Consider the following 27,103-nt stretch of genomic DNA (forward strand, 5'->3'; position numbering starts at 1 on the left):
CTATTACCATTTCATCAATCTGAAAACGTTAATGAACTAAGGAGAGAGAACCATTAGTTCCGTGATAATAGAAAGAAAAGAATCTATTGTATTTGTATTTATCAGAACAGTTCCTGGAAGGCTAAAAGTGACATTGGACAAACTTTTGGAGTTTAAAGAAAAGCAGAATTTCCTCCAAAGCAGGAAAGTGATTCATTACCAATGACTGAACCAATACATAGTCTCTAGCAAACAGGAGGAATGCCATGACTGTGTGTCCTTTACCTTTTCTGGCAAAGTTCCATTACCAGCTCCAGGATACTCTACAAGGGGAACAGAGGCTTCCCAATTGCTCAAGAATTTCCAAAAGCACCTACAGGGAAAGTCCTGTGGATGAGCAATGAGGTCGCGGGGAATTTATAGAAAGCTGAGTCAGGGATTCTGTCCGCTATTCAGTCATGCCTTCAACATATAGTCTTTCAAAAGAGTCTTCTTTGATCCTCTCATATTGTGTTAGGCATTCCAGCAGAACACATAAAATACCAGACATTCCAAGCCACTGAAGGTGCTTCCACACTTGTAGGGCACGAATAAATTCAGCATGAGATGTTAGGATGAGGCCACACACTTTAAACCACTTAACATGTGCATGTAGAGAAAAAATGAAATAGAATTTTTAGAAAAGGGGTGAGAGTAGGCATGTAGTGGTGCCAAGCTGAGTCAGCTGGACCAAATGAGGGCATTTTCATGATTAATTCAGATTAAGAAATGCAAATAACACTATGCAAATGGACAAGGTAATAAATATCAGGAAACTCCTCCATAGTAAACAGGGTGATAAAAGAAACACAGTGATATCAAAAGAGTAGATAGGTTAATAAAATCTTCCTCCACAAAATATGCTGTTCCCAATTTCTTATTTATTTATTTATTTATTTATTTATTTATTTATTTACTTATGATAGTCACAGAGAGAGAGAGAGAGAGGCAGAGACACAGGCAGAGGGAGAAGCAGGCTCCATGCATCGGGATCCTGATATGGGATTCGATCCCGGGTCTCCAGGATCGCACCCTGGGCCAAAGGCAGGCGCCAAACCGCTGCGCCACCCAGGGATCCCGCTGTTCCCAATTTCTTTCTTCATCCTCCCAATTCTGCCTATTTTGTTGTGCCCCTAAATTCCACTAATTATGGACTGCTCTCAGGTTTATCTGTACCACTGACACACAGAGGAAAGCAGAGTTTTAGCTCTCTATAGAGAAATACAGTTTCTCCAACACACACAAGTTTCTGAACATGGTACACCCACCAGCCATATGAAGCAGGGTGGGGGACTTCCAGGAAGTCACTGATGAGTGCCACACAGGGACTTACTTCAGCCACACTATCAGACAACACCTACTTCCTCTGATGGCCTGGATGCTTGTTCTAATGTGTAGTAGCAATTAGAGCAGAGCATAAAGCAGATTCCAGGATTAGAAACTGATCAGTTCCTTCCTCTGCCTTGCTAGGAATGGTAATTCTTAACAAACCAGCTTCCTCCCAGGAAAGAGGGAAACCAATAGAGAAGCATCTGTAGTAAGCTGGGATCACTTCATTTTGACTAAGGATACTTTGAGGGCTAATGAAAAGGAAGCCAGACTAGCACTCCGAAAACATTTCCAATCATTCCATCAAGTTTCTGCTACAATCCTTTGATGGACCTAATCCTGGGGTATTGGAATCACCAAGTATGAAGGCTTTCACCATCCAAATTCCCACAACCGGGATCCCTGGGTGGCGCAGTGGTTTGGCACCTGCCTTTGGCCCAGGGCGCAATCCTGGAGACCCAGGATCGAATCCCACGTCGGGCTCCCGGTGCATGGAGCCTGCTTCTCCCTCTGCCTGTGTCACTGCCTCTCTCTCTCTCTCTGTGTGACTATCATAAATAAACTTTAAAAAATTAAAAAAAAATTCCCACAACCAACTCTATTTTCAGTCTTACTCCTGAATGAATGAATGCTCTAGCTTATGCTTGAGAAAATACGTTTGTATTCAATGACATTTCTCGGCAGGAAACCAGGCTCTGACACTTCCTTGTACCCTGCCTATGTTCCCAGGTTAGCTTTCAACATGTCAGAGAAGGGATTGGGGTTCAGAGGAAAGCAAAGCCAATTTTCAGCTTTCGGCCTTCCCTTTACTTCCTGAAAGCAGCAAAGACCTGAGACCATCCTAGCAACCACAGCCTCCAGACAGGTCATCCAGGATAGGGCCACAGGGTTAAAGAACTCCTTAAATGGGCAGTTCGGGTGGCTCAGCGGTTTAGCGCCACCTTCAGCCCTGGGCTTGATCCTGGAGACTGGGAGTCCCACATCGGGTTCCCTGCATGGAGCCTGCTTCTCCCTCTGCCTGTGTCTCTGCACCTCTCTCTCTCTCTCTGTCTCTCTCTTTCTCTTATGAATAAATAAAAACTTAAAAAAAAAAAAAAAACTCCTTAAATGAAAAACAATGACCATAAACTCCCAAAAAACAAAATCTGAAGCTACAAAGCAGGCTCTCCTCCCTTCAAAAACAGAAATAGATACTCTGAAAAAAGAAATAGGCTGATTCCAAGAGCTAAATTGATTACCTGGCATAGTTTGTAAACCAGGAGGTTGTTCTAGATTAGCATTTTGGCCATGTAGGACCCAGGAAATTGAACAAAACCCCCTACCCCTGGACAAGCAGACCAGGACTGACTCTATTTTGGGCTGCACCCGCCTGGTGCTGACCTGCTTATTACTTAGGGCACTGCCCCACCCTAGTCAAAGACCAGGACACACCCTAGCCGGAAATCCGGCTCAGCAGACCAGTATGACTGCGACTTTCTGCCTATCCCATTGGCCACTGGCCCCTATAAAGTTGCTAAGCCTCATAGTCTCGGGGTCCAAGTCCCTGCTCCGCTGCGTCCGGTACACTTGGACCCAGGCTCGAGCTTGTAAATAAACCCTCGTGTGTTTGCATCGGTGTCAGCTCCTTGGCGGTTTCTCGGATTCGCGATCTTGGGCACTACAGGCCATACCCACTTTAAACAAAAATTAAATAAAGCCTTTAACTGTAGGCTTTCAAGTAATAATTTTGTTGTTATTTATAGAAAGTTAGCATTAAAACTGAGAAATACTAGTTAGCAATTCATAATGGTAACACTCTTTGGCCAAAAAATAAATTTCAGTAGCCCCTATAATTAAAAAGGACTGGGCAGGGGGATCCGTGGGTGGCTCAGCGGTTTGGCGCCTGCCTTTGGCCCAGGGCACGATCCTGGAGTCCCAGGATCAAGTCCCGCGCCAGGCTCCCGGCATGGAGCCTGCTTCTCCCTCTGCCTGTGTCTCTGCCTCTCTCTTTCTCTCTCTCTGTCTACCATAAATAAATAAATAAAATCTTTAAAAAAAAAAAAAAAAAAAAAGGACTGGGCAGCCCCGGTGGCTTGGCGGTTTGGCACTGCCTTTGGCCCAGAGCATGATCCTGGAGACCCGGGATCCAGTCCCACATTGGGCTCCCTGCATGGAGCCTGCCTCTGTGTGTGTGTGTGTCTAATAAATAAAATCTTTAAAAAAAAAAAAAAAAAAAGGGACTCCATGGGACCCCAGGGATTAAGCTTCCTACAAATAGATGGGTTCACAGAAAACTCTGCAACAATAGGTTAGTAGCAGACTGTGCAGAAACAGGTTAATATCAACACACATAAGAAGGAAGCAATACATTCTTAGATGTGCACATGAAATATTCTCTTTAAAAACAGCATTCTAAAATTGGCTTCACACATGGTGGTTTAAAAAAAAAAAAAAAGTGAGTTCACTCCCTAACCCCTCTCCCCCCATAATCCCCATCCTACAGCCCCACGGATCAGAAGGTCAAGGCCACAGTGGCCACAGTTAGATTGGTCCCAAAAGTTAATCATACGGAATTGTGAAGCAACCCAGGCTGGCTGCAGATCTGCTGCCCAGCCTTGCTGGCCTTGCTGCACTTTATCCCTGGTGCCATCTGACACCCAGCATTCTGCCACCATTTGAAAGGCATTCTGAAATAAGGAACGGTCAGAAAACTAAGCAAGCAGGCCTAGGAAGAACCTAACAGATGGTCCCAATTTATTACAGCCTGTGTGTGTGTGTGTGTGTGTGTGTGTGTGTGTGTGTGTGTGTTTACACTGATCTTCTTAGTCTTTGGATTACTTTACAAAGACCATCCCAGGACCCCAAGGCACCTTTGTTTTTTCTTCTTTAACGTCAGACAGCAACACTGTACAATATACTGCTCAGTTTCTTCATTTACACACATTTTCTCCCTCTCAATCTTGCTCCTCCCTCCATCTGCTCTAAAGATATAAGAAAACAAAATTGTGTTGATACATTACCTATATGAACAATGAAAACTTATTTATTCAATAATAGTCCATGTTACATTCCATAAAAAACTTCAGAGTTATTAAAATGTGTTTTTAAAGAAAATACAAAGAACTTAAATTTTTTTAATTTAAAGAAATTTTACTAAAAGAACATACCAAAATGTTACCTGATAGTATAAGACTTTCTTGTTTATTCCTTTATTTTCCAAATTTGGTATATACATGCATTACTTTTACGATTATAACCACATGCCCCTTACTCCTTACCCTGCTCTTTAAGGAACAATCAAAGGCAGAAATGCTCATGTGTGATGAGCTAATCAAATTTTTCTTTAAAAAAATTAAAGAACCATGGGGATCCCTGGGTGGCTCAGCAGTTTGGCGCCTGACTTCAACCCAGGGCATGATCCTGGAGTCCCGGGATCAAGTCCCATGTTGGGCTCCCTGCAGGGAGCCTGCTTCTCCCTCTGCCTGTGTCTCTGCCTCTCTCTGTGTCTCTCGTGAATAAATAAATAAAATCTTTTTTAAAAATTAAAGAACCAAAACTTAAAAAACATAACTTATTTCAATTATAATGCTGATTCTGAACCATCGGCATCAATGTGTATATTACATATACATCCAATGCTAGAAGGCAGAGACTACAGTTCTCTGAGCTGCATTTGAATACACACATTATCTGGTTGCTTCACTCTACTCCTTATTTATGTGTTCTGTGAGGCACAGGCATCTACTGGGAGTGGCTGGAACAGAGCCCATCAGCTCCTCTGCACTGGGAGCAAACAGCCATGAAGGCCAAAGATTCCCAAATTCTGACCAATTTTTGAGCCCTATTATCACATAGCCTACTGCACATTTCCCCTTTGAAGACCAACAGCCATCTCGAATTCAGCATGCTCAAATCCAGACTCATCATTCCCTACAAATTAAGATTTTCCACAAAATCCCAACCTCACCTATCAGCATAATCCTCTCAAAAACCTGGATATCATCCTCAATCCCCCTCCTTCCCTACAACCTATCAACCCCCACCAATCCGAGTTCCTACAAAGATGCCCATTCTTAAGGCCATGACCACATGGTCTGAGAAGGCTGTAAGCACTGTGCACACACAGCAGGGACTTCTGGAATCAGACTCCAGTTTAAACTTGGCCCAGCCACCTATTGGATGTAGGGTCTTGGGCAAGACCCTTAATCTGTCTGAGCTTCCAACAGCTCACTACCAAACAAATGCCTCTAAAGATAGGGCCCTTATCCTATCATGGAGCTGTTGCAAAGTTTAAATTAAGGTCATTCACTCTAAAGGGAATGCAGAGAGCTAGGTTCTATGCAGGTGCTAGTTATCAGTGGTGAATAGCAGCCACTTTGGTAGGAAATATCAAGTCCACAGGCCTGTGCAGTATATGAAGGGCTAGAAATAGCTAATGCCATCAGAGCAGAGGAGACAGCACAGCATCCGGACCAGAGTAGGAATATCGGGAAAGACTTTGGAAAGGACACACACTTAAATCCTAGGAGAGAAACAAACATAAGGTAGATACACAACAGTTGAAGATATGGGTAGTGTAGGAAGAGCAGATGTGAAGTTCTGAGACCAAGGGATAGTCAGGCACCTCCAAGTTACTAAAAGTAATTGAGGTGGCTGGAAACTAGAACATAAGGGTGAGAGGCAGCCAGAGATTGAGCTACAGGGGTCACCAGGGGCTGAGGGTTTGGGTACCCTGAAATGAAGAGTTTTAAGCTGGGAAAGGACATTAAAAAATGCATGCAAAGTGCTTCACACTTTTGATTGCTACTCCTTAATACTGTATGTAACTGCCTTCATTTTTACCACTATATAGTCTGGTTTATGTTATCCACAAATTTACAAACTAATGTCTTTTTTTCTTAAGCTGGCCTCTTCCTATTAATAATTAATGTTAGAGTTTTTTTTTTCAGCGCATAAAAGGTAATAAAGCACAGAGACAGGACCCCATGGCAGAAAGAGCTGCTGTTAGAGTATTTTTAAAACACAATTTAGGGGTGCCTGGCTGGCTCAATCAGCAGAGCATGCAACTCTTGGTCTTGGGGTCATGGGTTTGAGCTCCATGCTGGGCATAGAGATTACTAGGGGGAAAAAAGGCAACTTAAATTCTTTCCTCCATTTACTTGGTGAATTAAAGGCGGGAAAAGACCATCAGTCTTTACCTGGGCTCTTTGACAGAAGAACAATGAAAAGATAAATTTTTTATCATAAACCTCAGAACTCTATGTAACTGATCATACTAACTTTCCAATTCCAACTGCTGTGCTAAGAAGTGTTTCTAAGATATTGCATCAGCCTCATCATTTCAAGGCATAATACATGCCCATCTTTCCATCCAACCCACATCAGCACCAGCAATTCAGGGCACTCAGAGTCACCCAGAGCATCGTCTGCTGACTGCTGTGATGAAGACTTCATTCTACCACTGAGGAATGCCACATTTTCAAGGAAATCCACCCAATAACCCAGACCTCACTGGAATGACTTATAAGCTCCATATAGTAACCTATGACTACTGGAATTTTTAAAATTAGTGAAATGAATTGAAATCTTTATCCTTCCCACCAGACTAAGAATCATTCACCCCAGAAAAGCAATTAACATATATCTGCCACTTGCAAATGAATACTGACACTTAAATGCAGGGATTTCCCTACCTCTGTAGAAAAGGATGTCATTTTGGATGTGGTACAAAATTATATATAGAATTATCCTCCACATCCTCATCCTTAAATACCACATACTCATTTCTAATTTGGAAAAAAAAAAATCTTGGTAAGGTTAGAGACATTAGGTTAACCATTCTTGTGAGTTCTACGATTTTACTTTAGGTTACAGTATGAATGGACAACAGTAATTTCTAATGGGGATGCATTTGAACATGACTTTTCTGGCATGAAAGTGACATGTGTTAGAAAGTATAGATTTAGACTTTGAAATGCATAAAGGGAAAAATACTTGCAAGATGAAACAGAAGTAATTGCTTCACTTGAAATATTTCAACGAAATCTTAGTATTGTTGTCTTCCACATTTATCATTTCTAATATAATAACATCATCTAATTCCAGCTCCTGGAGCTACTCTTACCATCCCAGGCCTGGAACCTACTTCCAATCAGCTTCCACTCTGCTCTCTCTTCTTAAGAGAGACCACCAGCCAGCCTCAGATACTCCCATGAGACACAGATGAAAACATCTCTCTCCAACCCCAGTCGTACTGGGTGGTCTCCTGAAGGTAAGCTCAGTGTTTGCCTTCAGGACAAGATGGAAGGGAGGTATAGCCAGGATCTATCTGCAGGGACAGGGAACCTGAGCGTGGATAGCAGGGCTTACATCACTAGGTCATAAATAAGTAGTTGCCCTTTGTGTATTTTTTCTACCTCTTAGTTTGTGGGTATATTTTTTAACTGCTTTTCTTGATTATTAACTGTCATGTATCTTGTCAGCCTAGAAAGTATGCTGAGAAAAAAAAAATTTCTGGCCATGGGCCACCCCCCACCAGGTAAGCTTCTAAGACAGAGAAATACATAAATACGTCATATGATAGAGTGCTGGGGGAAAGTCAATGAAATGAGTCATGCTGCCAGCCTGCATGGGGTACTTGGCAAGCACTGACTGGAAGCTGAGACAGGCCTCCTGAAGGAGGTGTCATGTTGTAGGGTCTAAGATGCGCCGCTGTCCCCATGGAAGGAAAAGCAGGAAGAGAGAATAGTGTGCAATTCTGTTTCCAAGGGCAGAAGGGAGGAGCAAGATGTTTGGTTTTACCTAAGACCTGTGCTCCAGCTTTCCACGTTGGATATTCACATCATCAGACACAGACTTGGGAGGCCACAGCTTAGCTGATGAGAGACTTTTTTTTCTTTTTTTAAAAGATTTTATTTATCCATTCATGAGAGACAGAGAGAAAGGCAGAGACATAGGCAGAGGGAGAAGCAGGCTCCATGCAGAGCCCTATGCGGGCCAAAGGCAGACACTCAACCACTGAGCCACCCAGGTGTCCTGGGACTAGTTTCAGCCATGGGACTGGGCAACATCACTGCAGGTGTCCACTGAGGTGGAAGCTCAGGGCGTCCAAAACTTCACATCACGACCAGAAAAGTGAAACTTAGAGCCTGAGGCTCATTTAGGCCTCCAACCCTGGCCATCTCCTTCCTGTGGCCCTCAGGCACATACTCTTCAGCAAAGGACCAAACCTAACAACTTTCAAGCAGGAGAGACGTCACTCTACCACTTCCTCCTGTCTGATGATTAGATAAAACCTCAATCAAGACACTTAAGAAAAAACAAAAACAAAAACCTTCTTTCAAATGAAAATGTTAGCCACAAGCAGCACCAGCAAGGCCTTCAGGGCTGTGGGGCACACTCCAGCTCTCTCAGACCCATGTACCCAGGCCTGCGTCACCCCTCCAGCAGATGGGGCTCCTCCAGCACTCTTGCCGGCCCAAGCAAAGCTCCCACGGCACCGCTATCTCCCCACAGTTACCAGATCAAAACTTGTAAGGGAATCCACAAGTATGCATCCCTGATAAAGTCTCATCTTCGTGAAATAAGGAGTCACACAATACAAGGACACCATCTGTTTCTTGACAGTGCATCCTCCTCCTGGGCCAGGGTGGGGGGTGGGGGTGCTGATCCCCTTCTCTCTCCCACTTTCCATCAGCAATAGGTGTGGTTCTACTGGGCACAACAGGGACTGAAGACGCTACAGCCCAGACAAAAATAAAAACAATTAATATACCAAAAGAGTAACAGAAAGCAATTAGTGTTGCGTGCCATTTGTTAGCTCATTAACATTCTGCCTCCAAGAATCCTGCCCCCCCCAAAAAAAGAAAAGAAATGAGCCACCTTTCTTTTCGAAGACTTGCCAATATTTAGAAAAAACAGTTTCCATTATACGGTCTCATTCATTTGGGGAATATAAATAATAGTGAAAGGGAATAGAAGGGAAGGGAGAAGAAATGGGTAGGAAATATCAGAAAGGGAGACAGAACATGAAAACTCCTAACTCTGGGAAAGGAACTAGGGGTGGTGGAAGGGGAGGTGGGCAGGGGGTAGGGGTGACTGGGTGATGGGCACTGAGGTGGGCACTTGACGGGATGAGCACTGGGTGTTCTGGGTGTTATTTTCTGTATGTTGGCAAATTGAACACCAATAAAAACTAAATTTATTATTAAAAAAAAAAAAAAAAAAAACAGTTTCCCTCCTAGTGAGTTTTTGGCATTAAGATCCAGAGAACAAAATCATCAGGGGGCTGTAAGACTCGGGATCCCTAGATATTTTCTTCATGACTTATCTATCTACACTTAAGAACTTCTTTTACATTATTCCAGTGCTTCCAACCACAGCTCCTAATGTTCTGTTTATAAAGTGCTTCTGTTCTCCCTGGCACCATCACTGTGGCAAGTAAGCACCATCAGAGCAAAACAATGACAAGTTAGTTGGGTTATCACTGCAGCAGCACAAGATAACAATAGTATTTACCAGACACTTTGATAAGTGCTCCAAGGCTTATCTCCTGGCCTTCACAACATTTGTCTAAGGTGGGTGATACTATTCTAACACCACCATTTTATAATAGGGAACACATAGCCCAGAAAAGCAACTATCAGACTACCCAGCTAGGAAGAGGCAGAGCTAGGATTTCAGAGTAAACAGCTTCACCACAGCATAGTTTCACACACAGACAACGGAGGTAACCTGACTCAGTAGAGTAGTACAGAAGGTGCCAAAACACCAGAGCCTTTCCTCATCATTCGACATATTCCCCAACCCCTGTATGTCACCATCACTAGCTAGGGCCATTTTTAATGTAAGATGGTAAGATAGATGCTCTGTCTTTCACACTTTGAGAATTGAAGGGTCTGAAGGCAGCTTTCTCAGCATCAGACCCATCCTTTGCCAATAATCACACTTGTGTCCAGACAGCATTTTCATAAGCAACTCAGAAGCCCCAAGTGAAAACCCAGTCTCGGAAGTCCCTACTAGTCATAGCAGAAGGTGGACTACTTTCTCCCCACATGTACCAAGGTATCCTGAAAAGAGGATCCCACGTTTGAGTTTAAATCTACCCCTTCTAAGCTACAAGTAAAAACTCCTCGTGTCTCTATTTTTGCCACTGCTCACTATTATTACTCTATTAATCATCAGTTGGGGCACCGCAGCCTCTGGACTAGCTCATTCCTCAACACTAGCCCTCTTATATGAGGGCTTACTGTCATCCAAACACTTAATCAAAAGTGCTCCCAATCAAGCATGAAAATAAATTAGATTTGGTTTAACCAGGATTAGATTCATAGCACCAAGAAATAAAGTAACAGTTATCTAATCTAACACGCCAGCCTCAGACTTCTTGGCTACTCTCCACAGCCCTCCCCACGCCCTTGCTAAAACCCTCTCCTAAAACTCCTCTTTAAATACTGTGAAATCATGGGATGCCTGGGTGGCTCAGCGGTTGAGCATCTGCCTTTGGCTCAGGGCATGATCTCAGGTTCTGGGGATCAAGTCCCACATGAGGCTCCTTGCAGGGAGCCTGCTTCTCCCTCTGCCTAGGTCTCTGCCTCTCTCATGAATAAATAAATAAAATCTTTAAAAAAAATACTGTGAAATCACAGCATGTGCAAAGTAACTCTTCAACTGCCGTGAACAGAAAACTCTGGTGCATGCCCAATGTTGCTAGGGGGTGTCTAGCTCTAGCTCCATAGGAAAAGCTGCTGGTCATGTGCCTGTGAAGCACAAGCTGGCCCCACAATGCATTCGGAAACCACTTCTTCCTGGACACAGTGGAGGAAGGAGCCTCCTGGCTTGGGCGGAGTCTGTTTGTTTTCCGTGGGGAAGCGCTTTATTCTCCTGCCTCATTTTATGCTGTCGCTCCATCTGGAAATACCAAAAGTGCCTGCAAAGCCCCAACCACAAAACATAACAAGAGACCAGCACAAAGGATAAAAGGGGTAGGGGATGGATACCCCAACTACAGGAAGAACTATGGCACAACAACAACAACAAAAAACCCAAACAGCTCAATTAAAGAAACAGGCAAGGGCTCAAATAGGCATTTCTCCAAAGACCGCTATGGCTGATAAGCACAAGAGATGATCCTAAATATTTAGGAATCATTAGGAAAATGCAAATGGAACCCAGGATGAGCTACCACCTCACACCCACTAGGATGGCTATTGGGTCAAAAGCAAAGCAGCACCAAAAAGAACAAGTGTCGGCAAGGATGTGGAGAAACTGGAACCTTTGTGCACTGCTGGGGGGGATGATGTAAAGCACAGAGGCCACTATGGAAAATGTGAAGGCAATTCCTCAAAAATTTAAACACAGAATTACCTGATGGTCTAGCAATTCCACTTCTGGGTGTATACCTTAAAAACAGAAAAGCAGGAACTCAGGTAATTAATTGTACATCCATGTTCGTCACAGCATTATTCACAACAGCCAAAAGGGAGAGGCAACCCAGGTGTCCACTGATGGATGAATGTAAAACAAAATAGGATGAAAAAAAATAGGATGAATGTATAAACAAAATGGAAAAAAAAATCAGCCTTACAAAGGAAGAAAATTCTGACACATGCTACGGTATTAATGATGGTTGAAGACATAGCTAGGAAGATAAACCAGTCACAAAAACACAAGTATGTCTTGATTACACTTAGTGAGGGATCTAGATTAGTCAGATTCATAGAGAGACAGAGTCAAAGAGTGGTTGCCAGGAAGGGGGCTGGGGTAGAAATGGGGAGTTAGTGTTTAATAGGTACGGAATTTTAGTTGGGGCAGATGAGAATGTGCTGAAGATGGAGAATGATAAGGGATGCACACAATGTGAATGTAGTAATGCCACAGCTCTGCATACTTAAAATTGGTTAAAATGGGAGATTATGTGTTCTGTATAGCTTACCGCAGTTTTTCAAAAAGGACAGTAGGGTTGACCAAGTCATGCAACCATCAACACAGAGCAGCTGGCAAACCATCTAAACAGTAAGCCCATCTCTCATTATTTCACCAAAAACAGAACACAACTGCTCCTTTGGATTTTTTTTTAAGAATTTATTTATTCATGAGAGACAGACAGAGAGGCAAAAACATAGGCAGACGGAGAAGCAGGCTCCCTGTGAGGACCCGATGCGGGACTCAATCCCAGGAGCCCGGGACCATGCCCTGAGCCAAAGGCAGACACTCAACCACTCACTGACCCACCCAGGCATCCCTGTTCCTTTGGATTTTTAAGACTTGTTAAGCCCCAACTATCTCAGCCAATAGGAACCCACCTAGAGCGGACTACTACAATATACCCAAAAGATCAAAACAAAAAATAAATCCTTCTAATTATTTTAATAGTGCAATTTAGTATTAATGTCATATATAGACAAGTTTACTAAAGAATTAGGCTTCCTCTAAGAGAAGTACAGAATATTGCAAGACACACACTTTAAAAAAAAAAACTTTATTTTTAGAAAGAATACATGATCTGAGGGAGTTACGGAGTAGAGGCAGAGAGAGAGAGAGAGAATCTTAAGTAGGTTCCATCCTCAGCAAGGAGCCCGACTTGGGGCTCAAATCTCAGGACCCTGAGATCAAGACCTGAGCTGAAATCAAGAGTTGGGACACTTAACATACTGAGCAGCCCAGGTGCCCCAAGACGCAGACTTTATTTTTTTTTTTTTTAAGATTTTATTTATTTATTCATAGAGACAGAGAGAGAGAGAGGCAGAGACACAGGCAGAGGGAGAAGCAGGCTCCATGCAGAGAGCCTGACGTGGGACTCGATCCTGGGTCTCCAGGATCACGCCCTGGGCTGCAGGTGGCGCTAAACCGCTGCGCCACCGGGGCTGCCCAAGACGCAGACTTTAAAGCAAATCCTGTGATACAGAAATAGAAGAATATAAGGAAGAGGAAAAATTATCCCTGGAGTTAAAGTTTTCAATTAGCAATAATCGTGCCTCAGATAAACCTAATTGGCTACAATACTGCCACTGCGCAAAAGCTATCCCTGGAGTTAAAACAACAACAACAACACAACAACAACTTTGTGTTCTACACTTCCCCCTCCACCCCTGGCCAGCCTTATTCAGACCTCAGTTTCCTCATCAGTCATACAAATAATTTGCATAAGAGAAGCATTACATCAAAGAATGGCTTAATGGTACCACCTAACGGAAGCATCCCTTTGTCCAGTTCCAGGCTCACCAGACAACTTTCTGGTTATAATCTGACTGCCAGATAACTCAATAGGAAAACAAGTGTCAGCATTCCAAGCTCCTTAGAGCTATGTTTGCTATTAATCAACAAACTGATACTAAGTTTCATAGCAATAAGGTCAATGATTCTAAATAGTTGAAGGAAATTGGTCCAAGTGACAGTGGAAAGTAGAACCCAGTTTTCCTAATTCAGAACCCACCTGTATTCTATTTAACAGCATCTGTCAACACTGAACCAACCATCCAGGGAGGGCAGTTTTCAGATCATTCATGGCCAATATCTGTGCCACTCAGTTCTTTAAACCATTCCTTCTTTTAAGATTTTATTTATTATCAGAGAAAGAAAGAGCACATGCATGAGTGGAAGAGGGAGAGAGAGAGTCTCAAGTGGGCTCTGTGCACAGAGCATAGAGCCCAACTTAGGGAGGGCTTCATCTCACAACCCTGAAATCATGACCAGTGCTGAAGTCAAGAGTCAAAGGCTTAACCTTAATTTTGTTCTTCCCTTGAGTGAAAAGATCATCTCCCATCTTTGCATGGCCCTATCCCTCATTTCATTCAGGGTCAATCCAAAGACTCCCATAGACAGGTCTTCCCTGATCACTCTAATAAGCATCCTCCACTTTTACTCTCTGTATATTTTCTCTTTTCAGCACATGTAACCACTGGACATACATCTGTCATGTGTCTAGTCTGCCTCCTTCTAGGATGTAGGATCCATTCAAACAAGGACCGTATCAGTTTTATTTCTATATCCCCATACCTAAGAACAGCACCTAGCATGGAAGGCATACAGTATTTGTTGAATGAATAAACAAATGGGGAATAGAGAGGAGGTTATGGTAATATGACCAAACTAAATTCCCAAATGTGCCCTTCAACCAAACTAGAAGTGGTTAACCCAACACATTTGTTATGCTATAATGTCAAGTGCAGTTTGGGCCAAGCAAGTAACTTCAAAGTTTACTAATGCCCTACCACGTCACATAGACACCAGGGGCTGGCAATACTGATGGGTTTTCCTCTGTCCCTGCCTGCAAAGATCTCAGGGTCTCCCATGGAGACTATAGATAATTATAATAAGTGTTCTGAACACAGGTGAGGGAAGGAACCACCAATGTGGGAGGCCAGGAGGGGCCCTGACAAAGCAAGAAGTCATTGCTAGCGTGCCACGTATTCTGTGGACAAGTCCACACAGCCCATAGGAAACAGGGACAAGCAATTACTCCCACTCTTATCATGCAACCAACCACAGAACTCCACTGCTTTTCTAATTGCCAGGCAATCTCTTTCCATGTTGGCATTCTTCCCTTGACAACTGTTTCAATATTTTTTTTTACAAGTCCAGCTGGAATCATTAACTGACATGCATGCACACCCACTGAGGTTTTGTGAAACTTTCTGTTTTCAGGTAATCAAACACTATAGCCTTGGCTTAAAATATATTTCCATCTCTGGCCCCATATGTCGCATCATGACAAGGGGATCTGCCTCAAAATATCCCACCCGCCAAAGCATCAAGTAGCTTTTAGCACACAATTTTCCCAGCCCAACAGGTTTTTATTGCTTATTTACAAAGTTAACAAACCCTAACCTATAGCTTCTTATATAGCAAGTAGAATCAACAGCTGCTAATTCAGGATTTTTGTTTTTCCTAGACTTGATTTGGTTCAACTTCTTTGCTGAGTTTAAGAACTATCTTGAAAGATTTGTATAGCTAAGGCACTTTACAACCTCAGTTACTCCTTATGGTAATTCAAACCTTTAAAAATGGGTCCTTTTTCCCCCCAAGAACTAATTTTGGCTATTTCTGTTCAGCAAGGGGAAAAAGAGACATTTGCTAGAAATAGCTCTGATGTCCTGTAAATATTTACTCTGTAATTTGAACTTCAGTTTATCTGTGCAATCCAGGTTATTCTCTCCTTGTTTCTCTCAAGAGTGAAAGATACCAATGTTAGGAATTTGGGTGCAGTAGGGGGTGGGGGGAGTGAGAAAATTACTGGACATAATTCATCTCTACCCTGACATTCCCTGATGTAAAATTCACATCCTAACTATTATCAGCTTTCAGAGTCTTTTTTTTTTTTTTTTGGCTTGTCTGATTCTGTGATCCTGCCAATACGAACCTCTTTCCCAGAATCGAGAAATTACATTTTAAATAATCTTGGTTTTCTGAAATTTGATTCCTTGGATCAAACCTAAATTTGAAGTCTTTGTTCATCAACACCTTCTTAATTTTGCCACAAATGCAGCTTTTATCTTCCAGTTCCAGTCTCATTTTGGAGGAAGTGTTTCACATGACTTGCGTTGGGCAAATTAGCTTCAGGCAGCTGTGGAAGCAGCACCCTTGAGTTCACTTCCTGAGTGTGCCATCACATTTCCTATCCTAGATGGGTGCCTCCACTCACTCAAAGCTCTGGCACCTCAAATCTGGTAGCCACATTCCTGTAAGTACTTCTTTAATATGAAGAGGTCTCAGAATTCATTTTACGACTTCCCAATTAGACAAAAGCCATCCCCAGAACCAAGGTTCTCTCCCAGCTTTCACATCTGTGGCCACCTCAGTCCCAAGCACCTACCTGGTCTTTAATAACCTCTTCCTCTCATAATGTATTTCTCCTTTTTCTTGTTATTTTGACATCCACCTGGTCCCAGCCTCATTTGACCTACTTGCCCTGGCCAGCTGGGTCTGACTCATGGCCCCACAGTCACATTCAGCTTGTGCTTCCTCAGCTGCCTTGCCACGCAGCCCTGGCCACCAACATCACTGGGTTCCTTGGCTTTCTTCACCAACCTTAGCCCCCTGCAGCCCCACAGTGATGTAGCCAGCTATGGTAGGAGCCTAGCGCCCCACCTGCAGGGGTGGGAGAATGCAAATTCTTATGACAAAGGAAGCCTTAAGCTCATTCTGACACCTCACACCTAGTGGCGCTAACCCCTCAGATGCCCGAGTACACAAGCAGTGGGACAGAAGTCACGGTGCCCCTATCTCCCTAGCCATAAACAAGGGACAAGGACAGAAGGGAAGGCTCTCCCAGATGAGGATCACCCTATGCCTTATTGACAGATGTGCTTTTAGGAAGAACGATGCCGAGAATTCCTCAGCCACTTTAAAGGGATATGGTCACTGCCATCACCTTCATATCAATTTCATTTTTTAAAAAGATTTTTATTTATTTATTCATGAGAGACACACAGAGAGAGAGAGGCGCAGAGACACAGGCAGAGGGAGAAGCAGGCTCCACGCAGGGAGCCCGACGCGGAACTCGATCCCATGACTCCAGGATCACACCCCAGGCCGAAGGCAAACTAAACCGCTGAGCCACCAGGGCTGCCCTCCATTTCATTTTTATCAATAACCTTTATCTGGGTATTGCATAGAGATAACAATACCAATCAAGTTAAACAGGCCTATTATACAGAATAGGCTCCTAGGAACATGCAATCAAAAGCTGAGAGAGTAAGAGAAACTGATGAAAGGAAGCCATGTACAAATGAAGGACCTGGGGGAAAGACCACATGGGTTCAGATCCTGATTCCACCACTAACAGTCTGGCAAACCTCGGTTACTAGTGTTTTCACCTCATTCTGCCTCAATCTCCACACCTGTATTATGAGGGTAACAAAATGTCTCTCATAGGGGTTTGGATAATGACACAAAATAACAAAATAGACACAAAATAACAAAAACTACTGTGAGGCACCAAGAATTAAGAGATTGGTTTTTTTTAAGGATTTTTTTTTATTTATGAGAGAGAGAGAAAATGAGCAGTGGGGAGGAGCAGAGAAGAAAGAGAGAAGCAGACTCCCTGATGAACAGGGAGCCCAATGTGGGGCTCGATCCCAGGACCCAGAGATCATGACCCGAGCCAAAGGCATACTGAGATACCCAGCCACCCTGAGACCAGGGTTTTAGACAAGGTTCTGTCATTTTATGGCCTCAGGAGTAGATTAAAAATGGTTGTAAATTCTTTGTTATACCCCCCCCCCCACCTTCAAGCTGGGCTAAGCATATAAACTGTTTTTGACCAACAGACACATAAAAGTGACTCTGCCAGTTTCAATCTTACATTTTAAAAGAACTGCCAGCTTCTACTTCTCCCTTCTTGGAACCCAATTGCCATGTTGAGAGGAAACCCAAGCAGGCATAGGTCCGTGTGGAAGAGACTCGAGGTGATCTCCCAGTCCACAGCCAGTACTTGTCTGCCAGCTGTGTGATTTAGCCATTTTGTAAAAGGACCTTCTAGCTCCAGTCATAGACACAAGTCTTCCCCCCTGAACTCTGCCCAACACTGCAAAATCAGGCACAAATAAGATTTAAGCCTCTAAATTTGGAGGGCAGTTTGTTGCACAACCAGACAGTCAAAAAAAAAAAAAAAAAGCCTCAGACAAAAACAGTTAAAGCAGTTCCTCAATTTCTATATGTGTAAAAAGCAAAAGGGAGAGAAGAGGCAAGGCATTCATTCATCCAAACACTTGTAGAACACCTACATGCCAGACTCTGTGATAGGTCTTGACACTGCCCCTCTGGTGCCAATCAATGGTCTACAGCTGAGACAGACATTACACAACTCATTACAAGGAAGTACCAAGTAACTTAGGGATTCCCTTCAAAAGAGTGATCATGGGGGGGAATCCCTGGGTGGCTCAGCAGTTTAGCGCCAGCCTTTGGCCCAGGGCGCGATCCTGGAGTCCCGGGATTGAGTCCCACGTTGGGCTCCCAGCATGGAGCCTGCTTCTCCCTCCTCCTGTGTCTCTGCCTCTATGTCTATCATAAATAAAATCTTTAAAAAAAAAAAAAAAAAGAGAGAAAGAGAAAGAGATAGAGTACCCTTTAAAAAAAAAAAAAAAAGTGATCATGGGACACCTGGGTGGCTTAGTGGTTAAACGTCTTCTTTTAGCTCAGGTCGTGATCCCTAGGTCCTGAGATCGAGTCCCACGTCGGGCTCCCTGCTGGGAGCCTGCTTCTCCTTCTGCCTATGTCTCTGTGTGTTTGTGTGTGTCTCTCTGTGTGTTTCTCATGAATAAATAAATAAATAAATCTTAAAAAAAAAAAAAGTATAAAAGAGTGTGAGAATACTAGGTGATCTCACAGGCCCTTCCAGCTCTGGTATTTTGTAACCTAACGATAAAGCTTACGTACATCCGTGAGATGGCCGTTTTCTCCTATATAAAGTGACTTCCTAATGAAAATGCTGAGTAGCTACAGAAACTGCACAAGGTAATGGTGAAAGCACTCAACGCTGCCTCTATAGCCTACTATTCTGAAGTGGAATCATCTCATGAAAGCTGCTTTGAATAAAGAGATACGGAAAGAGTAAGAGAAGTAGGACTTTCAGGGACAACTAAGGTTTCAGAGTAAATGATGATAGGAGAATTTTACCTGTTCATTGTTTAAATTTTTTTTAAGATTTATTTATTTATTTATGATGGGGGGGGGGGGTTGGTCAGAGACACAGAAGGAGGGAGAAGCAGGCTCCATGCCCGGAGCCCGACGCTGACCGGTCCTGGGACTCCAGGATCTCGCCCTGAGCCCAAAGGCAGGCGCTAAACCACTGAGCCACCCAGGGATTCCCCATTGTTTAATATTTAAAAGGCAAACAATCTAAGTTGACTTCTTCATACAAATTATTCTTAAGTAAGGAAAGATTTTTTTTTGTTTATCCCCAGAGGTCTTCATGATCACCAGGAAAGAACTCTTGAAGAGCAATTTTTATTTTGCTGCATAAATAGGTAGCTTCTCACCAGACAAGCAGATCCAGTAGACAGCTCTTCTGTAAAGGTTAGTGAATTTAAGTTATACCTTGGTAACACTATAGCTTTCTCCCACAATCTGAATTACTCTAAGAACTAAGAGATGTTATTGTTTTGGGCTTTTTTTTTTTTTTTTTTTTTAGATTTTATTTACTTATTCATGAGAGACACAGAGAGAAAGAGAGGCAGAGACATAGGCTGAGGGAGAAGCAGTCTCCCTCAAGGGAGCCTGATGTGGGACTCATCTCAGGACCTAGGGATCACCACCTGAGCCAAAGACAGACGCTCAACCATTGAGCCACCCCGGCATCCCTAAGAGATGTGATTGTGATGGTGAAGCAAGGTAAACTACATACTGGTCCCACAAGTTTTACGAATACAAAGACAAACAGAACAGAGTGCTAACTAAAAATCCATGGCAATGAAAAGAAGAATTAAGAGCCTGCCCTTGACAAAGCTGGGAGAATTCAAATATAGTGCTGCTGAAAGTGTACTTCATCTCCTGAGGACTTTCAATTTGGCTGGTGCTGAAGTCCTTCCTTAGGCGCACAGTAGAAAAAGAAAAACATCCTTTGATTCTCTGATAGGGACAGCTAATAGCCAAGAAAAGAGAATAGCCAAATCACACTTCAGATTTTTCTTTGGCACTACTGGGGTTAATGCTAAAGATTAGTTTGCTCTGGGTTAAAGCATTCAGACTTGATATAAGCCATTTGCGGTCATGGATCAACAAAAAGGTTTTGAATGCCCATAGGTAGAGGCAATTTTACTCTCCTATAATCATCTCACAGGATCTTAAACAGCTATTGTTCCCACTTAAGAAACAAACGGGACACATTCATGAATTTCCTGTTTTTCTATCGTAAAAGTTCTCACTCATGCAAAACACCTCATGCTCAACACCCAGCTCTAGCTCTCCTACTAATCATGCGGCCCTCACACCCAAATCCCTCCAAGCATTCCTGGAACACCATAGACGGAAGGCAGTACCCCAGCAGCTACTGGGCTAGCACCCAGTGGGGCAAGACTACAACTAGAAATTGATTCAAGTCACTCCCTGCTATGGAGGATATTATGGAATCAGTGACAATATTATTGCCAAAGAGTCAATGATTCCTATGGCTGGAGGGCCTCTGTAGCTGGGGTTAGCTCTTAAGCCCACACCAAGGAGAGAGGTCTCTTGTTTCTGACATCCAGGATGATGCTGGGCCTTTTCCTGCCCCTGAAATGCCTGGTGAACAACAGGCTGAATCTGACCCCACAGTGACCTGTGCACAGTGTTCAGGCTCCCAGCCCCAGCCAATAAGAAATATGGTACTAAAGAGGTCCCTGATGGGTTTTATTAGCCTCACCCTCCGGGTGAGGAGGATGAACCAACCATCGAAGGAGGATGGCAATTTTGTCCTTAAAGACCTTAAAGCAGGGCAGCTCGGGTGGCTCACCCGGTTTAGCACCGCCCTCGGCCCGGGGCGTGAACCTGGAGACCTGGGATCGAGTCCCACATCAGGCTCCCTGCATGGAGCCTGCTTCTCCCTCTGCCTGGGTCTCTGCCTGCCTCTCTCTCTCTTAAAAAAAAAAAAAAAAAAAAGACCTTAAAGCAAAACCAGTGTTTAAGAGAAAAATGACTGTGACAGAAACTCTTTTACACTAAAGACCTGTTGTGAGAAATACAAATGAATTGTATTCAGATTGGAGGATATTATAGAAAAGGTCAGTCCCATGATCGATTGACCTGAGATTCAAGGTCCATAAGTATGAACCACACACACCACCCCCTTGCCTTACAAATTCTCTTACACATATCCTAATTGAAAGTATGTCCAAAAAATAATTAACTACCCTATAGACTATTGCAACTACCCCCATCTGCAGGGAAACTAGGATGGGGGGGGGGAACAGAAGGGACAATTAAATCACTGAACCTAGAAAGAAGGCCGGAAAGAAGGTAAGAAATGATGAGCAGACACTGAGAAAAAGTAAAGAAAATTTGGTAAAGGACATGATTGGCCAGAAACTTACTTCCTCGGAGACAAAAAACTATGCCCTACAATGCTCAAATAGGATTGCTCTAGTTAAAGCAGGGACCACGGAGCATCCTCCATTCCTTACTTCCACCACAAGTCTTCTAAGGAGTACACAAGGAATGGATACAAACAACCAGGCAAAGAATCTCCTACCTGAATTTTCATTGATACCCTGGGTTCATCTAACGTACTCACTACTACACCAGCACCATGCAAGTCAGCCCAGACTCCCATCTCCTTCCCTAGTCAGCATTCTAGAAACCTTCATCCCAAACCTGGAATTCATTTTTAAAACAAAGGCAACTAAACACACTTTAGGCGATGGGGAGTTAAAGCTGCCACATAGAAATAAACAACATGAAGGACGAGGGGAAGATTCTCTGCAAGATAAACACCTTTCCATTTTTTATTTTTAAGTGATCTTACAAGGTAAGTCACAGGATTCTCCTTAAATAGCGTGAACAATGGAGCAGGGTCCCAGGTCCTATTTTAGATGTGAAACCTCTTCCTGCTTGTAAAACTGGCAAAAATCATTTAGGTCTTCCTGCCTCTTCCCCCTGATTTCGGGCTACGCCCTCCCTCGCTTAGGATCTCCCCACCATCTGCATCACTGCAGAAACCACCAGGATTAGGAAGTGCCTCTACCTCATTCACCAACACTTCAAAATTCTACTCCAAACCCAGAGCAGGAACAGCGCAGCAGCAAGACACAGAGCACCAGGCTGGGGCCGAGGGCACCACTGCTGGATACCAGCCGCAGGCCTGCTCGGGTTTCCCATCTACACCCCCCCTCTTCCCCATCTCCAGCCCTCTCCCTTCCAACCGGTGCTTTATCCTTTCATTTTCCCTTCACGGTTGGTAATCTGACATCACCCCTATCTGCCTTCCGGCTGTTTTTACATGGTCTTTTCCTCCCCTTTACGCTCTTCAGCCGTGCTCAAGAAGCACAGACTATTTCTACTTTTGCCCCATAAATAGCTCAGTGATGGTGTTATGGGGAGACCCCACAGCCGCCGACCCTCCTGCTGTAGACACGAGTCCCACAGATTCCCTCCTCTCTTTTGGGCATCCAGTTTTGTAGGTTTTTCCGCGGCCACTTTTCAGGTATTCAAAGCTGGGGACGGCGGGGGAGGGGCGATGTGCCCGAGGCATCCCTAAAGTCATCAAAGAAGGCGGCGGTGAGCATCTTCCCGCTCACGGATTTGCATACCGTTTGAGGTAGCTTTAATTCCAGGGCTAGTCTCCAACACTCGAGTGGTTGTTACCGTGGGAAACGGGGATTGCACATTATCTTGCCTCAAAGACTCAGGGGTCCGGTTCCGGGCAGGAAGTGAAGTTCCGGGCGGCTTCGGTGCGCTCCGTCCCCGGCGCGGGTCTCCCGTCCCCGCTGGGAGGGGCCTCGGCCGGGGCGGGGCGGGGGGGGGGGGGGGGCGGGGGCTTCGGCCTGGGGGGGGCTTCGGGGGGGAGGGGCCTCGGCCGGGGGGGGGCTTCGGCCTGGAGGGGCTTCGGGGGGAGGGGCCTGGGGGGGGCCTCGGGGGGAGGGGCCTCGGGGGGGGCCTCGGCCGGGGGGGGCCTCGGGAGGAGGGGCCGCCGCTGGGAGGGGCCTCGGCTGGGGGGGCCTCGGCTGGGGGGGCCTCGGGGGGAGGGGCCTGGGGGGAGGGGCCTCGGCCGGGATGGGCCGCCGCGCCCGGACCTACCCGAACGCATCGCTTAGGGCGCCAAGCGGCAGACTCAACAGTCCGCTGGGCTCCCCGGCTCCGCCGAGGTGGCCACTGGGCGGCTTCGGCTCGGTTCGGGGTCCCCGAGTGCTACGGAAGGGCAGCGACCGTGACCGGGGAGCCGGGGCGGGGCGGGGCGGCGCCGGGACGCGGCGGGAACCGTCTCCTCCGAGCCCTGTCTCGGGCCGCGGTGTCAGGCCCGCCCAGGTCGGCAGCGGCACAAGTTAGAACAAGATGCAAACAAATCTCGGAATCCTCCACTGCGCCGCCTCCCGCCGGAGCGCTCGGGGGGCCTGGCGGGGCGGGGGCGGGGGCGGGGGCGGGGGCCCGAGCAGCCGCGCTCCCGGCCGCGGCGTCCTTACCTCGCTCAGCTCGGCCGCGGGGTCGTCTCCGTGCCTCGCGGCGACCCCAGAACTCATGGCTGCGCTCCCCGGCGCCGGGCTCCTCCGCCCTCGCCGCCTCCCGGCCTCAGAGCGCTGACTCGGGCGTACGAGGCTCGGCGCCCGCCGCCTGGTCCCTCCGGCGCGCTCCGGTCTACACAGCCATCTTCAACCAAGACGGCGAGGAAGCCCCGGGAAGGACGCAGGGTCCCCGAGGGCCGCGGGGCCGGGCGGGGGGCAGCGGCTGCAGGGCCGGGCCGCGGGGATCCGGGCGCCGCCACCCCCGCCGCCTCGCCGCCCCTAGGGGGCCCCGGCGCCCCTCATGGCCCGGCTGGAGGGCACCTCCCGGCGGGACCTGGCGCCCCGGAGGGCTCCGGCGAGCTCCCGAGGTCGAGCAGCGCGGCGGGCCGCGGGGGTCCGCCCTCGGGCCCGGGGAGGACGGAGAGCCAGAGGGCCGGCGCGGGGCGCGCTCCGCCGCCAAGTTTCCCTTCTGGGCCGTGCCGAGTTGTAAGCGGCTCCGGATGGAACACGGCGCTCGGCGGGCGGCGGAGGAGGCGGAGGCGGGGCCCGAAGGGGGCGGGGGGCGCAGGCACCTTGCCAGCGCTCTGCGAGAGCGGTTACGGGACCCAAGACCGAAGACCAGGAGGAAGAGGAGGAACGGGGAACAGGGAAAGCCACCTAAGTAATTGTGCAGGAAAAACATTTTTTTGATTCCTCCTTGAAGCCACTTTCCATGATTTAATAAGGTCAAGACAAATCTGAACACTGTACATCAGGCAGCGCCGTACGCTTCTCATGGCACATTAAGATTTTACAAGAGTGGGAGAGGTCATTTTCCCTGATCGGTCTAAAGTCGACTCCGAGGGTGTAAATTCATTGTCAAACTCCCTCTCTGTCGCTGGGGCGGATTACATTTTCTGCACGTCCATAATAAAGATGCCCCATCCCTTGAAAGATATAAAATAGGTTTCAATTTCTCATCCTCCTCAACCCCAGGCAGTCCTTTTAAATATTACATTTCCCATACTCTTCCTTAAAAATCTTAACTGCTTACCTGAGCAGAGCTAGGTTTGTATTTCTGGGATTTGGAGTATGAATCGGAAAAGATTTCTCTTTTTTGTTTTGTTTTGTTGTTTTTTAAGATTTTATTTATTTATCCATGAGAGGCAGAGAGAGGCAGAGACACAGGCAGAAGGAGAAGCAGGCTCCATGCAGGGAGCCCGACGTGGGACTCGATTCCGGATCCCATTCCGGATCGATCCAGGATCACACCCTGAGCCAAAGGGAGACGCTCAACCACTGAGCCACCCAGGAGGCCCAGAAAAGATTTCAAGAGCCTGTTCTATCCAGTCAACTCTTGGAACCAGATCTCCCTTCATCTTTGAGTTTCCCTGAGGTAAAAGCATCCCTGTCCAGGGAAGGGGAGGAATTTTCCTCTCCATAAGGCTTAAAGTCCCACTGAACTTGAAATACACTGAAAAATGTTCTGATCCTTAAAACAGTAGGTCTTCGGGATTGCTTAAGAGGCCTCAACAGTCTTTCTAGACAATGGGAACAAAATGTCTCCATCCCCAGTGACAGATTTGGCATTTCCTAGAGCCTTCTATGAAAAAGCCATTGTATTGTTAATTTTCAAGATCTGGTTTTGTTGTTCTTTTTTTTTAATCAAATAGGATGTTTATTTTGCTCTTTAAGAAGGAGCAAAGAGCTCGATCACTTGCATTTATCTTCTTACCCAGCTGCTTTCCTGGAGAGTTCATTCATTGCCTGATAGAGGCACTGGGATAAAGAAGAGTTTGCTGCTTTGGGGGAGCACAAGGTCCAAAGTTCTGGGGCATTGCCAGACTAGAACACACTGGGAGAAACACTTCTGCATGGGGAGGGCTTAGGAAGCCACATTTAGGGATCTCTGGGTGGTGCAGCAGTTTGGTGCCTGCCTTTGGCCCAGGGCACGATCCTGGAGACCCGGGATCGAATCCCACATCGGGCTCCCTGCATGGAGCCTGCTTCTCCCTCTGCCTGTGTCTCTGCCTCTCTCTCTCTCTCTCTGTGTGACAAAAATCTTTAAATAAATAAATCTATTTTTTAAAAAAAGGAAGCCACATTTATTTTTCTTACTCATTAAAATCTATTGAGGGGGCACTTGGGTGGCTCAGCAGTTGAGTGTCTGCCTTTTCCACTCAGGTCATGATCCTAGGGTCCTGGGATAGAGTCCCTAAGAGTGTTTAGGAGCCTGCTTCTCCCTCTGCTTATGTCTCTGCCTCTCTGTGTGTGTCTCTCATGAATAAGTAATTAAAATCTTTAAAGTAAAAAAATAAAATAAACCTATTGAGAACTGGGGAGCCTGGCTGACTCAGTCAGTTGGTGAAGCATGCAACTCTTGATCTCGGGGTTGTGAGTCCAAGTCCCATGTTGGGTGTAGAGATTACTTAAAAATAAAATTTTTAGGGGCACCTGGGTGGCTCAGTCAGTTGAGCGTCTGACTATTGATTTCAGCTCAGGTTGTGGTCTTCAGGTCGTGGGATGGAGCCCAGAGTCAGGCTCCATGCTCAATGGGGAATCTGCTGGAGATTTTCTCTCTCCCTCTCCCTCTGCCTCTCCTCTCCCTCATGCCCAGGCCCATGCACTCTTTTTCTCAAATAAATAGATCTTTAAAAAAAATCTTTTTAATCTTTAAAATCATTTAAAAAAACATTGAGAACTGAGTGTGTGCTTTAATGTACAGATGGTGGTGAATATAAAGGAGGGACACCGGGGTGGCTCAGCAGTTGAGCATCTGCCTTCAGCTCAGAGCATGATCCTGGGATCCAAGATCGAGTCCCACATTAGGCTCCTTGCGGGAAGCCTACTTCTCCCTCTGCCTGTGTCTCTGCCTCTCTCTGTGTCTCTCATGAATAAATAAATAAAATCTTAAAATATATATATGTGTGTGTGTGTGTGTGTGTGTGTGTGTGTGACTCAAGCATTAACCCTACCCATAAAGAGTTTATAGTCTCATAAAACATAAAGAAAATGACAGTTCTAGGTAGAAAATGGAACTTCTCATGAAAGCAATACAAGTAAAGATGTATTACAGTTCAGAGGAGGAAACAGGATTTTGGCTGGACTTAACTGTAGGAGAACTGTGAAGGAATCTTAGGAGAGGCAGCATAGCATGTGAGTTGATTTCTGAAGAATAGCTGAGTCCAGCAAAAATGAGGAATTAGATGAAGGTACCCCATACAGGGGATCACTGTGAGAGAATGTATGGATGGTGGATGGAATGTGCCAGGCATGTGTGGAAAATGGCAGGTGTTCCATTTTAAAGTGGAACGTGGATGAGTTAAAGACAGATCGTGGACAGTTTTGAGTACCAGACTAAAGAAATGGGACTTCTGATAGGCAATAAAGAGCCACTAAAGGTTTCTGAGCACAGAAATAATAGGATCAGAGCTATGCTTTGAGACATTCCAATGGATCCGTACCACACTCATGAGTAACTCACATGAATTCAAATAGACTAGTGTTGAGTGTGATTCTGGTGTTTAAAGAAACTTTTTTTTTTTTAATACTAGATGGTCCCTAAAGCCGAGCAGATGACTTCATCTGGTGTTCAACCAAAAGAAAATGACCTATTCCAAGACTGGAGGAAAAAACAGGCACTGTTGAACTTTTTAAGAAGCAGTATA

The 27,103-nt window shown here is 45.5% G+C and overlaps 1 protein-coding gene and 1 pseudogene across 10 annotated transcripts in view; both read right to left on the reverse strand.

The window, feature by feature from the left end:
• The window catches only part of MCC (MCC regulator of Wnt signaling pathway), a 302,034-nt gene extending 278,345 nt beyond the window's left edge, over nucleotides 1-23,689 (reverse strand). For 4 of the 10 annotated variants that reach the window (XR_013378031.1, XR_013378032.1, XR_013378030.1 and 1 more), the window contains exon 1: nucleotides 23,418-23,681. Coding sequence is in view for 3 of the 10 variants with exons in the window: in XM_077895338.1 (XP_077751464.1) it covers nucleotides 23,418-23,474 (57 nt within the window). In the remaining 7 variants the exon portion in view is untranslated. Of the gene's footprint in view, nucleotides 1-22,547; nucleotides 22,687-23,034; nucleotides 23,185-23,417 lie in introns of those variants that run through there. The other 6 variants (XM_077895348.1, XM_077895343.1, XR_013378029.1 and 3 more) reach the window with 5 other exon arrangements.
• On the reverse strand, nucleotides 13,217-13,346 carry LOC144313117 (U4 spliceosomal RNA; annotated as a pseudogene).
• Nucleotides 23,690-27,103: the final 3,414 nt, after the last annotated feature.

Source organism: Canis aureus, chromosome 4 (assembly GCF_053574225.1).
Source record: "Canis aureus isolate CA01 chromosome 4, VMU_Caureus_v.1.0, whole genome shotgun sequence".
NCBI lineage: Eukaryota > Metazoa > Chordata > Mammalia > Carnivora > Canidae > Canis > Canis aureus.